We start from the raw sequence: 14,308 nt of genomic DNA on the forward strand, positions 1-14,308 counted from the left end.
GTTAGAGGGTGTCAGAGACCAAAGATCAAGACAGCCACAGGCCAACGTCCCTGGGGCAGGTAGACAGGAGGAGAGTGGCAGGTGTGGTGGGATGAGTCAGGAAGCCTGTTCTGCCATTTACTAGCTATGCGACTTTGTGTAAATCACTTAACCTTACCTAGTCTCAATGTCTTTACCTGTAAACTGGTGGCAAAAGGACCTGACCAACTGTAGGCTACCCCATACAGAAGTGGTGAGATTCCCAGGACACGATGGGTGTGGAAGTGGTCTGCAAACTAAAAAGTGCAGGACGTAAAGGATTCTTATTGTTGTTAACAGGGGAGAGGACCCTTCCATGTCGATGCAGCTCCCCATGAGGGACCATCAGCAATTTAGGGGTGCTCTGAGGCTGACCATTCCTCCTCCTCCGCTTCACTTCCAGCAGCCATCTCTGCCTGGCCTTGACAAATTCCTGGTCAGACTGAGGAGTGTGAGGGGCACAGGTAGTTAAGGACAGAGGGCCCAGCCCAATTCTGGCCCAGAGAGGATCCCCAAAGAGAAGGAAGTGTCCTGATACAAAGCCCCTGAAAGGTGTGGGGTCCAGGAGGCTGCTGAGGTTTCCCAGCGCTCTTTTGGTTGGTGAGGGGCCCTGGCAGGGTCCCAAGGACTGGGTCCCTTAGTCCCACTGACCTTCTTGTCACTTGGCATGGGGGCCAGGTCAGCCTCCCCTGATACATGGAGCTACACCTGTGGCCTTCCCCCTTCCAGAGGGTGGGTCCTGGTTGGCACTGTGGGGCGGATGAGCCCTCAGCAGGTCACAAGGAGAGCTTGGCGTTTCACTCCAAAGACCACCCCCCCGCACGCCCCCACTGAATCCTCTAGATGTGGGGAGGAAGCAGAAGCCCCTACCAAAGCTGGATCATCTGGCACGGTTTAAAATCCACAGCTGGAGAGTGAGACCCCTCCACGCTGATGTGAGGAAACACCAACAGGCTCTAGCCTGCTGCTGCCCCTGCCTTGTCACCCCCGACAGGCTCTGGGCCCCAGTCCGGCCTCTCGGGGCCCCCCTCAGCTGCTGTAGCCTGAAGTGTGGGTGCTGGGCCTGCGCACCCAAACGTCTGGCAGATCTGGCTGGCTGTTGGGCAGCACCACAGGGCTGCCATCCCCCGGCCCCCCACGGCCCTTCCAGGATGAGCTGCTCTGGTGGGAGGTGGGCAGTGATGGATCGTACACGGTCTCTCTCAGCGCCAGCCACAGCGTGTCCCGCTTCCCATTCAGCTGGCCCCGCTCATGTACTGTTTGCTCAGTTTCATCCAGGTCCTCTGGAGAGGCACCCACGGAATCTGGCACACGGGCACTGGGCTCAGAGGTGCTTAGGCAGGTCTCATCAGACACACTGAGCCCCTCCAGGGTGCTGGCTGAGGAGCAGAGGCAATCAGGAGGCTCTGCGACCTGGGGCTTGGGCTTGGGGGAGTGGGCTGGGGCTTCCGGTGATGCCTGCACGGGCTCAGCCTTCTGCCCTTGGGAGTCCTGCCTGGCCCGGGTTTTGGGGCTGGGGCCAGCCTGCTTATAGGGGGAGGAGGTCTGCAGGGCTGGGCACTGGCTGAAGAGTGCCTGGTGGTCCAGGAACACCTCCCTTGGGGAGGTAGGGGCTGGTGGGAGCCGGGAGCAGCAGGGGCCATCATGCAGCTGTAGATCCTCAGAGAGCACTGAGGGCCGGTGGGACAGCTTGCTGGTGGCTGTACTAGTGTCAAAGCTGGGACTCCGGCGTCGTGCCAGGGGCTGTAACTCGTACTGCTCTGGACAGGACCCAGGCGCCCCTCCCACTGGCCCTGGTCGTTGGCGGCCTGCCTTCTCCCCACCAGGCTCCCCAGTTCCGGCGTCCCATGGCAGGTGGGCACAAGGCCAGAGGATTTGCCCACAGTTCTTCTCTGGTCCAAAGAAACAGCAGAGAGATTGGAAGAAGAAGCTGGCGAAGCCGCAGCTGACGCACTTCACCATCATGAGGACGATGCCCAGCTTGCGATAGAGCAACACCGAGGCAGGCAGCATGAGCACACCGGCTGCAAACAGGGCTGCAGCCCCCACTGCCGTGGCGCAGCTGGTCTGGCGCAGCGAGAAGGCCACGCGGCTCAGGCGGTCAGGGTGTGGGCACAGGTGATAGGAGATGCAGTAGTTGACGGTGAAGTCGACCGAGAGGCCCACAGAGGCAGAGAGAAAGAGGGCCTCAGCAGTGTTGAGCTGCCACTCGAGTAGAACCAGGAGCCCCACCGTGAGCAGCACGGTGCCTGCCACGGCTGCCACAGAGAACACGCTAAGTGGAACGTTCCAGGTGCCCAGCAGCAGTGTGGCAAAGGCCAGCGCCAGGGCCAGGCCCAGCACCACGGCAGGCTCGGTGCTCAGGCTGTGCTGCAGGCTGTATAGCTCCAGACGGCTGGTGAACCAACCCCGGCGCAGGCCGGGGGGTGCCCTGCCCAGCTCTGCTGCCAGCCAGTAGCTGACCTCAGTGTAGAAGTGGTGGGCCTGGCTGTAGTCTGGACTATACTGGAAGTTGGTCTGGAACTGCAGGACCAGGGCAGCCAGGCCGCCCTGGGTATTGAAGCGGGCCCCCAGGTCCCGGGTGCTCTCGGGGCCTTGCTCCAGAGCCATCATCTTGAGGCAGTGCAGGAAAAGCTGGGGGGCCCAGGGGAAGCCCGAGGGGCCACAGCAGAGGCCAGGCCCCAGGCGGGCACAACCGGGGCTCTCCATCCAGCGCCGGAGGGCCTCCACGAAGCACAGTGTCGGCCAGCCCTCTGGCTGGGCCCCAAAGAAGCTCTGATTCCGAGCTCCCTGGCAGAGTGCCAGCAGCCAGCGCTGGGCCTCAGGACCGCTGGCCGAGAAGGCAGGGTCACTCACCAGAGAGCTGTTGCTGCGAGGGTCCAGGGGATCGCCAGTGTCCACCGGCAGGATGCCCCACACCAAAACCACAGGCATGTGGCCGCCCTCGCCCTGAGGCAGCCGCTCGAACAGAAACTGCTGACGGTACTCGGCGTCGAAGCGTTCGAAGGGGTGGCTGGGCCGGAAGACCTGGCCGCGGGGCGGCGGCAGCGTGGGCAGCCGCAGGCGGGGGCTGACGCCGGCGATGTAGGCGCCCCCCGCCGCCAGCGCGGCGAACCAGCAGATCCAGATGTAGCGGAACTTGATGACGCCGCAGGGCAGGAGGCGCTGGAAGAGCAGGCGCGAGGTGCTGGCGGCCGCCCTCCGAAGCCCGCGGAGCCGCCGGTGCAGCGCCAGCGCCAGTCGCCGGGGCGCGCTGCCGCCCCACGGGCCGCGCGCCTGGGACGCACAGCCGCGCGCTAGGTAGCGCTCGTGGAGCACCGCGGAGGAGGGCAGCCAGGCCAGCGTGAGCGCCAGGTGCGCCAGCACAGCCGTGCCCATGTAGAGTGCGAAGCAGCGGACGGCGGGGAGGCGGCTCAGGTAGCTGGCGAAGAAAGCCGCTCCCGTGGTGAGGCCCGAGACGAGCAGCAGGTAGCCGAAGTGGTGCATGGTGCGGCCCACGCGCTGCGCCAGCCCCCCGGAGGGCAGCTGGCTCTTGCTGAGGCGCCAGAGGTCGAAGAAGATGAGGGTGTGGTTGGCGCAGACGCTGCTCAACAGGACAAGGGCCGCCAGATTGACGAAGGGGAAGTAGGCCATCCGGAAGGCCACTCGGTAAAGAAAAAAGGCAAGCAGCAGGGAGCCCAGCACCCCCAGTAGCACCATGAGTGTGAGGAAGAGGGAGCGCAGGTAGAGGGCGATGCTGAGGAAGATGGCGGCCAGGGCCAGCAAGGGGTACACCGTATCCTGGGCCAGGTAGTGCCTCAGCAGCTCCTGCTTGAGGCCCAGGTCCATGCCAGTGATGGATGTGTAGTTGTCGGAGAGCCCCCAGGGCACGGCTAGGCGGTCCAGGTAGATGCCCATCATGGAGGCACCCTTCGGGGTGGGCAGGAAGAGCAGGCTGTACTTGAGGGAGGGCACCTGGTAGTCAGCCGTCTGGGGACTCAGAAAGTCCCTGTCCAGCAGGAAGTGCAGGAGTTGGTAGACAGCACTGCTCCGGGAGCACTTGGTGGGAACCTGGGCACAGCGTGGGGGCTTGTCCTTCCCAGGTCCCAGACAAGAGGGCACCAGGGCACCATGGTGATAGTAGAGGGCACAGGCCCGCAGCAGGGCCAGCGTGCGGGCTGTGTCGGCTTGAGTAGTGTCCAGGCAGGAGGAACGATTGGAGAGCACGGCCACATAGTTGCCCAGGGACCAACTGGGGCAGCACTCGTTGGCTGCTGTACGCTGGCACAGAGCCCCAAAGCTGGTATGGGAGCGGACCTATAGGACACACACAGCAGGAGAGAGCTCAGGGGCAGTGCAGGGGCCCAGATTTCCCCAGCACTGTCCGAGGCCCTCTCACCTCCTTTCAGGCTGCAGGGCAGAGGCAGAGAGGTATCTTGACTGCCCAGCAAAACCTGATTGGCCAGACCCAGATTCCAGCAGCTACATCTTGACTCCATCAAAGAGGAGCCTCAGGAATGCTGCCCCAGGCCTCAGCCTGAGAGGTCTTGCCCTAAGGGCCCCAGCAGGTCACACACCCCAACTCTGCACTGCCTGAGACAGGAGTAGGAGTGGAAGTGGCAGCCACAGATGGAACGGGGCCAAGTGTCCAGGGAACTGGACAGGTGGGAAAAGTGGAGGCCAAAACATTCCAGGATCAGGGTCACTGCCAAACCCTAGCCCCCTATCTCTGTCCACTGGTCTGCTTAAACCTTGTGAGGGATAGGGCTGTTTCTTTTTCAGACCTCATGCCTGTTTTTCTCTCCAACCCTGATGCTGACATTACAATAGCTGGTGTAGTTACAGAGAATGCCAGCCTGGGAATCAGAGGCCCTGTACTGCCATCAACTGGATGTATGGTGTTGGGCCTGAGATCACGGTGACAATAGTAACATTTATTGAGAGATCACTAATGTCAGTCATTATGCTGTATTTTTTACAAATTCTACCTTGTTTCATTGTCACAACACCCCTATGAGGAAACTACCATTATTCCCATTTTATATATACAAAGACCGAGGCACCGAGAGGTTGAGAAATGTGTCTGAGGTCACACAGCCAAGAAGTGTTAGAGCTGGCCTTGAATTCAGGCATCTGACTCCAGAGCACATGTTCTTTAAGCCTAGTGGTGTTCACACTGTTTTTAGTAGCGAAACTTTCTTCAGATGTTATAGCACATGGTTCTCCAGTTAGCATGACTGGATCTGCAGCGCTTGGGTTGATGGGGGCTGGGGGCCTTGGGCCGGGGCCTCCTCAACAGCTCTTGAGGCTCCTTTTCAGGACCTTTCGAAAATCCCCAGGCTCTGCAGGGTCTGTCTTCCAGCACCTGTGTCTTGGCTCTTCTGGAAACAGCTGACTCTTCTCTCCCCGCCAACCCAGAACCTCTCAGCAGGGCTGCAGTAATTTTCTAAGCAGGGAATGCTCTCTCCTAGTCCAGGCTGGGAGTCCTGGCTCAGCTGTATTTCCTTATGATCAGGTCCCTGGTGTCCCTGGTTCCCTCCCAGCCCCTGGCACCTCCCTAGCCAGCTCACCTGATCCTGTTCCATGCGACACATGGAATGGATGGCGTGCAGGTTCCACAGGCTGCCCGCTGAGGTGGACATGAACACCAGCTGTGCATAGCTCTTCTCTGCAACACACCGCCCAGAGCTCACCCTTTGGCCCCAGGTCCTGGGCCCACCAAAGGGAAGATGCTTACCCAGGGCCATAAGAGGTTTAGATTCCCAGGAGCCTGAAACCTGTGCCTGGCTGCCTGATCCTGGTCCTGCATCCCTCCCCTGTGGCACACCCCCATCCAGCTTGCCCCTACCTGGCTGGAGTACCTGAGACCTGCCTCATCCTCCCAGCTGTAACTCAACTTCCTTGGCTTGAATGTGACTGGCCAGGCTCCTTGCCCTTCTGTCTGCCCAGATTTGTTCTCCTGGGCCCTCATGTTCTCGTAGGTGGGGAGGGGGGTAACGACCATTAAAGCCAGGAACTGGCCAGGCTGCAGCTTACCAGGGGGGCCACAGAAGAAGCTCTCCTGCCCTCTGGCCTCCAGGGGCTCCACCATCCTCCGAGGCCGGACCATGCCCTCCTGGGCACTGCTCCAGGGTGTGGGGCTCAGAGTGGTATGGGGGTTTGAGCTGAGGTAGAGAGAAAATCTATGCCAGGCCCTCTGACCTGCTTTCGGCTGCTCTCTGGAGACCTCGTTCCTTCCCCGGTTCCCCCCAACAGTGGAAAGATGGGAACCCATTACCTGTTCAGCTCAAGGTCTGGAGAAAGGGAAAGCAGCTTCTTGGGGCCTGTGAGGGACTGTAGTGCTCTCCAGACCACTAGCTTGCGCCCGATGTCCGTGTCCCGAGGCTCAAAGCCCTGCAGGGAGGAGGGCAGAGATCAGGCCGACAGGAGGAGGAGTTCTCCTTCTCCCTTCTCGGCTCTGCCCTTTTGGGTCCCTGGAGCAGGGAAGGCTGGCCTGCCTGCCTGGATTGTTGGACACGAGGATCACCTCTATACCATCTCCCAGCTGTCTCTGGAGAGCCCACTGCTGCCACCCCACTCCCAGCTGGGCCACTCCAATTTTCTGCCCCAGACTGAGCTGAGGTGGCCAGGCCTGGGGGCCCATCCCTCCCCTTGGTCCCTCACCAGTAAGGGCTTGGAGAAATCGGGTAGCTGGCCCCCCAGCAGTCCAGCCAGGGTGCAGAGGAGGATGACAGCCAGACACAGCAGCAGCACGGCCACTGGCCACTCAGCAATCAGCTGGGAATAGCTGGGAAAGAGGAAGAGATCCCACATGAATTAGCGTTGGGTGTGATAGCAGGGAATGTGGGAGCTTAGAAGCCACCAACAAGGGATGGTGGGGCTAAACTGGGCACTGGCCTGGCCACCCCTAGGGCTCCAGAGAAGGCCCAGGCCTACCTCTTTGGCATCTGGAAGGCCCGTACCTGCCTGTGGAAGAGAAGAAAAGACACTTGCTTGCTAGAGTCCTCTTGTAGGGTGGGAGGTTGGGATGGGGGTGGAGGATAGAGGAAGATGGCATCGGCCCTTTTAGGCTTTCCCACTCCCAAGCTCCAACGCTTCCTTCCTCTTCCATCCAGGCTGCCTCCTCCATCAGACGCAGGGGACATCCTGGGCTGCCTCCTAGTGAAGGAGTCCAGAGCCCGGGGGGGGGGTCGACCCCACTTTTAAGCCCTGTCCCACATTCCAGGGCAGCTGGCAGGCTGCTGGACCCCTCCTTACCTGACGCTGACCACATGGTGCTGCACAGATGCCGGCTTCCAGGCCCCATCATGCTGTGAGGGGGCTGGGGAAGGGCTGAGGCTGGAGCCATGGGAGCACAGTGCTGCCCGGTCCCCAAGCCCTGGAAGGGAGCTGCCCCCCCGGTATTCCTGTGGTGCCCGGGGATAGGTAAAGTGGGCAGGGGCCAAGGGGCTGGATGGGCCCACAGGATGAAGGGTGGAAGTTGCTGGTGGGGGTCCCGAAGAACTGGAAGGGTCCTCAAGGGGGCAGCTGTGGAGGGTGCAGCTTCTCTCTGGGCTTGCCTCAGGGGCCACAGCCTTGTTCTGGGACCTGGGGAGAGAGGAGACAGGGAAAAAGGGGGTGGGAGACAGCGGTGGTCCACACCATGCAGCAGCCTTGCTCAGTGAGCTGAGATGGACGGGGCTCAGGCTGTTCTATTCCTAGGCCTGGGGAGAGGCAAGGAGGGTGGAGGCTCTGGGTCTACACCCCCAGCCTACTTCTTGGGGTTCACTGTCTCATTCACTCATCTGCCCATTCACCTCAAAACACATATGATCTTATTTACTCCTTTAAAAACCATACAGGGGAAGTACTTTCCTTCTTTTATAGATTTGAAAACTGAGGTTCAGTGAGCCCTGAAGAGCTGGGCCTTGAACCCAGTTCTGACTTGCAGCCCTGTGCTCTTTCTGCTATAGTTGTCTCTTCATCCTCTTGTCAGACGTTTATTGAGCACCTGCTGCACTTTTGTTCCCACCTTAGAGCCTTTGAGCTTTCTTTGCCCTCTGCTTGGGATGTTCCTCCCCAGATAACTGCACGGCTCACACCATTACCTTCTTAGAGAAGCCCTCCCTGACTCCCTCTCTAAATAATCATCCACCAACTCCTATCCCCCTACCTACTCTATATTTCTTCCTAGCATTTTCCACAACTGGACATTGTATTATATATTGTCATGTCTACTGCCTGTCTCTCCTATGGAACGTGAGCTCCGGGAGAGCAGGGCCTGGTGCATTTGTTCATCTGTGTCCCCAGTGCCTTGAGCAGCACCTTGCACACCGAAGGTGCCCCAGGGACGTTTGCTGAGTGAAGGCTGAGTGCTGGACGGGCTGCTAATAGTGGTGCCAGGATGAATAAAGCCCAGTCCTTGTCCTCCAGGCACTCATGGTAGGTGGGCGATGTGCAGGGGCCACCGTGTTGAGTGCTGTGAGAGGGGAAGTCACACAGGGCTGAAGGTGCCCAGAGGAGGACCCAACTTTGACAGGGGTGGGGTGGGGGTCAGGGAAAGCTTTGCAGAGGCAACCACTGCCTTTTCACCAACCCCGGGCCTTGGGGCAGGAGGTTTGTTCTGCAACGGTGTGCACAGTTGGGAGAGGGAGTTGGGACCCCCAAGGAGCTTGCCAGGGAGGAGTCAGCAATAGATTCCTCTTTCCAAATTACGCATGAGGGCAGCACTCTGTGCATGGACCCAGCCCCACTCCTTGGGTGCAGGCAGAGGTGCAGTCCCACCCCAGGGGCAGGATTGCCAGACCTGGGACAGGAGAAGATGGCCACAGAACAGAGTGCCTGAGGGTCATGGCGGGTTCCCAAGGGGTTCTGGGCCCTCCAGCGAGTCTCCTTTCTTCCATCCGCCTGCTACAACTTGCATAGCTCCCATGGGAGAGCCAGGTCTATGCCGAGCAAACCCTGGCTTCCAGTCTTGCCTGCTGCACTGCTGAAGAGGCCGTGGGCCAGAGTCCTGGCTGTGGTGGCACGTGGACATTGCCCACAGAGGCTGGGTTCTGCCCAGAGACCAAGTAGAGGAACTGGAAAGAATAGGCAAGCTCCTCCTCTTCCTCCCAGAAGGTTGGATGGCAGACAGTCAGGGGGTGGGGTATAATTCTCATGCTTAGACTAAAATAGGGGAGCAGTGGAGGTGGGATCCTGGCTCCATCATCCTTTAACTCTGGGGTCTTGGGAAAGACACACAATTCTTGGAGCATTGGCATCCTTGTCTGCTGAGTGAGGGTACGATGATAACGCCTCCCTCTCAGGTTTAGTATGGGCATTAACTGAGGTAACACATGTGAGGTGCCTGGCGTGGAGCCTGGCATGTGGAAGACATTTACTTTCCTGCCTCTTCCCACACTCAGTGCTGCAGGGAGTGTGTAGTTTAAGAAGTATATTTATATTTACAATTTGACCTCTTTAGGCACTGCAGATAATATATCTCCATTTGAGAACTTCTCACACCTTGAGAATCTCACTACATATATAAGTACTTTTCTCTTTGTTATCCAGAAGCAGCATCAGAATTTGTTTCATGATTTAAACCACTGATTTTTTTTTCTAACTAACTCAACACTTAGAAAAATAGGAATTTGACTAAACTTGTTCTCAAGCAAGACCTCAGATGACACAGCAACCAGTGTCCTTGCAGATAAAATAGCTTATGGGCCCATCACCATGGGCCAAAGGGAAGCTGGAAAAATGACCGGGGTTCATGTGTTTAAGTGTGGACATCTACTTCTTTAAGATTTTTATTCTGTAGGTCTTTTTTGAGCACCTGCCACAGGCTGGGCACTGTGCTTGGTCTGGGTTGGATCCTGAAGGCACGAAGGTGACACATTAGTCTTAGTCTCCCTCTTTAGAGCAGGGCCTGCTTTCCGCAGTCAGGAGGGTGGGGCAACCAGGGTGCCTATTTCAGCTGCGCATGGTCTTAGAGCACTCACTGAGCTTCGGGCTTATCCTAGGAGCCAGGCCCCCGCTTGGAGTGTCAGTTTCTTTTTCATTAAGGGAAGCCAGCACTCCAGGGCGTGCTGGCAGAGAACAGGAACTCCAGTTGTCCTTAACCAGTCTACCAAATCTCACAAGCCATCCCCTTCCTTAGCAGGCTCCTGTTCAAGGGGGATTCCAGCATCCACCATTGGTTTGCTTCTACTGGGGTCTCCCTGGCCCCAGCCGCTTCCTCTCAATCCCTTCTATCCCTCTCCCAAATCTCACCCTTTATGACTGTGCCCGTCATTGTGAATGTGGCAGAATTTGAAACTTTCCACATTCCGACTGCTGTAGAACCGGGAGTTTGTCTTGACCCTCCCAAGGAGAAGAGCCAAACTGTTCTCAGAATAAAAGCTTTCTCCTGCCAGCCACTGCTGCCCTCTATTTTCAGGAGACCTAGTAATAGTATGAGTTAAGCACCCCACGCCTTGCCTCCCCAGGGGGCTTTCATTCTTACCCTCTCAGTTCCATGGCTCTGACTGGGATGAGTGATTTCCTGGGCCGCCTGCCTGGGCCCACTGGTCTGTAAGCTACGTGATTGGGGTAGGCAGGTAGGTTAATGGAAAGTGATGACACAGGCCTCACTCATGGCCAAAGTCACAGCAGTCAGGGCCTGGCTAATAGTGCCTCAGACACCTCTCTTGGGAGCCCCGTGAGCGGAAAATGTACATGTGTATTAACCATGACCCCAAGTCCACAGACACGTAGCCATATGGACATCCATGTGATCCTGCAGAGTGGCCAGGACAGATGAGGGAGCAATTCACGCCACTAGGAAAATAAAAAGGTAATTTTAAAAACACAAAGAATGAACTATTTCAAATTGCCCTGTTGTCAATGCATTAGTAAAGGTGTGTGTGTGTGTGTGTGTGTGTGTGTGTGTGTGTGCGCGCGCGCGCGCGGGCGCTATCTTATTCACTCCCCAGAGTGCTACTTAGTTCAGCAGGAATGTATTTTTGTTTCTTGGATTGAAATGAATCCCTTTGCCTGATTTGTCCAGGGTCTCTGGGGAAGTGCAGAGAGGGGCCAGAAGTCTCAGGGAGTTGCTAGAAGAAAGCAAGTGATCCCTGTGCCCAAGTATGACCCCCACGTGCAGGGGAAGTGAGTAGACCAGACAGGGCTGATCCTTGGCAAAATATCCAAGGCAGCAAATGACTCTCCAGTCCCTTCTAGGGATGATCCTGGCCCCTGCCCTGTCCTGTCACTGTCTCTGCCTTGTCCATACTTGGCTTTTTGGTCAAGCCATAGTTCCAGGCAGCCCCCTGGTCCAGGGAACACATTAATCCTGTGTACCATCCCGTTGAAGAAAGTTCTGTGGCTTTCAGACTGAAAGGTGGCTAAATCTACCCAGGCTGATGTGTCAACACAGAGGGAAGAAAACATTTCCCTCCACTTGTGGGGTCTCCTCTTCACTCAGGTACAGATGCACATTTTAACTGGGGCAGTCTGAAGACAATGTGTCCACCTCTGCTTTTGCCCCCAAAGAACGCTTCCTATTTCAGTCCAGGCAGGAGAGAGAGGCGGTGTCATGTCAGGTGAGGGATTCTGGGGGCGGCAGACCAGGCAGGGCACAGAAATTGCACCATATTGCTACCTGGCTGGGCTGTTCCCTCACACATATGGTGGAGGAAGGGAGAGGAGAGGCACCAAGATCTGGGCCCGCAGCGGGAAGATGTTCCTTCTGTCCCGCCAACCTGGTGCTCCTTCAGGGACGGTACTAACCGCAGCCTGAGCCTCAGAGCCTGCCCACGCAGCGCCTCCGAAGAGTGCAGGTGGCTGCCACACGTGGGGACTCGAGCCTACACGTGCGCAGCTGGCCATGTGGGGCAGACTGGAGACAGACGGTGATGGACAAAGACAGACCCTACCTAGCTCGGAGGCCGAGTGTCTGCCCTCCCCCCAGGACACACCTTGGCGAGTCTCCCGTCTACAGTACACGCGCACCCTCGACCACACTGACTCGCTGGAACCCGGGCTGAGGTTGCTGCAGGCTTGGGGCTTACAGAGAAGACGCGGGGGCAGGGCCTAGAGGGAGGGGCTCTGGAAGCCGGAGGGGCTGGGGATACCGGAGCCTTAGAGGAAAGGTAGGAACAGTGGGTGGGGCAGGTCCTGGGGGCTGTGAGGGCTAAGCGGGCTGACAGTAGCGGGTATCGGGAGAGAGAAAATTGACCCGGCAGGATGAGGGCGTGGCCAGGGGGCAGGGAGTCTGGAAGCCCCAGAAGGGGCTCTGGGAGGGGCTGGGGACTGAATGGGACGACATATGGCGGCTACTGGGGATACCTGGGGCGAGGATTCTGGGAAGGTCTGCGAGCTGGGTCTGCGGAGCAGTCCGCCCCTACCTGTCCGGGGAGCTGCCGTCTGGAGCCAAAGGCTCCCCCTCGGGCCGCTGCTCCCCTTCCGGACCCGGGCCGGGAGCTGGATCGTTGCTGCCGCTGCCGCTACCGCCGTCCATGCCCGTGGGCGGCGCCGCTGTCCGGGCGCTGGTGCTGAAGCGGCGGCAGCGGCGGCAGCAGCGGCGGCGGCGGCGGCGGCGGCGACGGGCTCCTGCGCACGCGTCGACGACAAGCGGGTCGGTCGCTGGGCGGGGCCGACGAGGAGCCCAGCCAATGGGCGCGGCACCGGGGGGCGGGGACAGAGGCTTCCCGCCGCGCCGCTGCCCGAAGGCTCGCTGTTTTTTAAGACCCCGGGGCTAGAGTTGTGGGCCCTTCAACTCAGGCCAGGTCTGAGAGCTGCTGTTAGGAGTCTGTGCAGTAGTTCGCACACCGGCCTTTCCTGGGGGGCATCCGTCTTCCCGTGAGGGACCAGGAAACGCGACCCCAGGCACCGTGTAAAGAGCCTCATAACTTGTAACGCAGACTCTTTCAGCCCCAAAGAGGGAGCAGCTCCATGCCGGCACTTCACTGCTCCGGACGCTGAGGGGTTGAGAGGGGTTGGGCTACTTTTAGACTCACATTTCTCTCGGCTCCGCTCAGCGTCCCCCCTTTCCTTCCCAGTAAGGCTAAGCACCTGCTCAAGTTGGGTCTTCACGTTGATCTGGACCTGGGTCTGCGCCCCTCAGTTGTGGAGCCTGGATTCTGTTATTCAAGTGCAGGGTATGGCCGGGGAGAGGGACAAGAGAGACACTCAGAGAAACCCCAACTCTCTCTTATAACCACCCCACTTCAGCCTGGAAGGTACCCAGTAGCCACTCATTCCAGGGCGCTTGCTGCTTCCCCTGTCAGGGAATGGCTGTGAGAGAGGGGCGGTGTGATAGGCGGTGGAGAGGCCTGGCTAGAGGGCTGTTACCACACATCTCTAGAACAGATACGGGCCCTGTGAGAAGCCTGGGAGTTGGGGAGCGGAGAGGATCCCAGACGTGGAATTTGGATGGGCAGAAGAGGTTTTACAGTAAGCAGGCTCTGTGTGTGTGTGGTAGGTGCCTTGGCTGAAGCACGCAGCTGGGGAGAGAGTCAGAACCCAGGAGTGTTTGGACTATGGGTATCCCTAAACTGTGTGCAAACCGTGTGCAAGGCATAGACCAGTAGGCATGAGGGTGGGAGAGTCTAGAGGTGTAGAAGTGGTGGCCCTGCCCTGAGTAGCTTAGTTTGGTGAGAGAGATAAAAAGCCAGCCCATTAATTGATGCCAACTGGGTAGGGTGTGGTTGGGCCCATGTGATGGTCGATAGGAGCTGCAGAGGAGGGGGCAGTGTGCAAAGACAGAGAGGACCTCACTCATCCTTATGGCCTTCATGTTGATGGTGGAGCTTCAGCTGGCTTGGAAGGAAGGCATTCCTGACCTGGGGGTGAGGTGGAGGTGGTGGTGGTGGGGAAACTGTGCAAAGTTTAAGAGGCTGGAAATTTCTATGTGTTTTCAGGGGATAATGAGAAATAACACCTGGAGAGTTAGGGATCCATTGAAGGCCTCTGATCTGTAGGGTGAGGCATGTAAGATGGAACTTTGGAAGGCCCACCAGGTCTGGGTATATATGATGGGATAGATGTGATGAGACCATACTTGAGACCCTTTGATGGGGGGTGGGGCAGAAGTGAAAACAAAAGGAGGGGTGATCTTACTCAACCGTATGCTATGGACACTACTGAGAATGCCTGACTGGGTGCCGATTTTCACAACTAGGGAACTCAGAGACCACTGGGTCCCCTGAGTGCCAGTTTGGATGTGAAGGAAGATAGGCTCTTTTAAGAGTAGAACATGGCCTCCAGGAGGCTGTTTATTAGATCCAGAAGATTCTGGTTCAGGCCCCATGCCAGGTCATGCTCTCCGTTCTTATGTCCTGTTTCTTCTGCTTCCTCAGTGATGTGG

The 14,308-nt window shown here is 58.1% G+C and overlaps 1 protein-coding gene across 1 annotated transcript; it reads right to left on the bottom strand.

The window, feature by feature from the left end:
• Window positions 1-1,047: 1,047 nt before the first annotated feature.
• DISP2 (dispatched RND transporter family member 2) lies at window positions 1,048-12,652 on the bottom strand (the record flags this gene model as incomplete). Its single annotated transcript, XM_079700870.1, has 8 exons — window positions 12,348-12,652; window positions 7,255-7,584; window positions 6,934-6,963; window positions 6,661-6,784; window positions 6,275-6,390; window positions 6,034-6,161; window positions 5,568-5,665; window positions 1,048-4,314 (listed from the first exon to the last, which is right to left on the bottom strand). Exons 1-8 carry the CDS (start codon window positions 12,458-12,460, stop codon window positions 1,048-1,050), a joined length of 4,206 nt encoding a protein of 1,401 aa, XP_079556996.1. The 5' UTR covers window positions 12,461-12,652.
• Between the last annotated feature and the right edge of the window lie 1,656 nt (window positions 12,653-14,308).

Source organism: Hyperoodon ampullatus (genome assembly GCF_949752795.1).
Source record: "Hyperoodon ampullatus genome assembly, chromosome: 3".
Classification (NCBI taxonomy): domain Eukaryota; kingdom Metazoa; phylum Chordata; class Mammalia; order Artiodactyla; family Ziphiidae; genus Hyperoodon; species Hyperoodon ampullatus.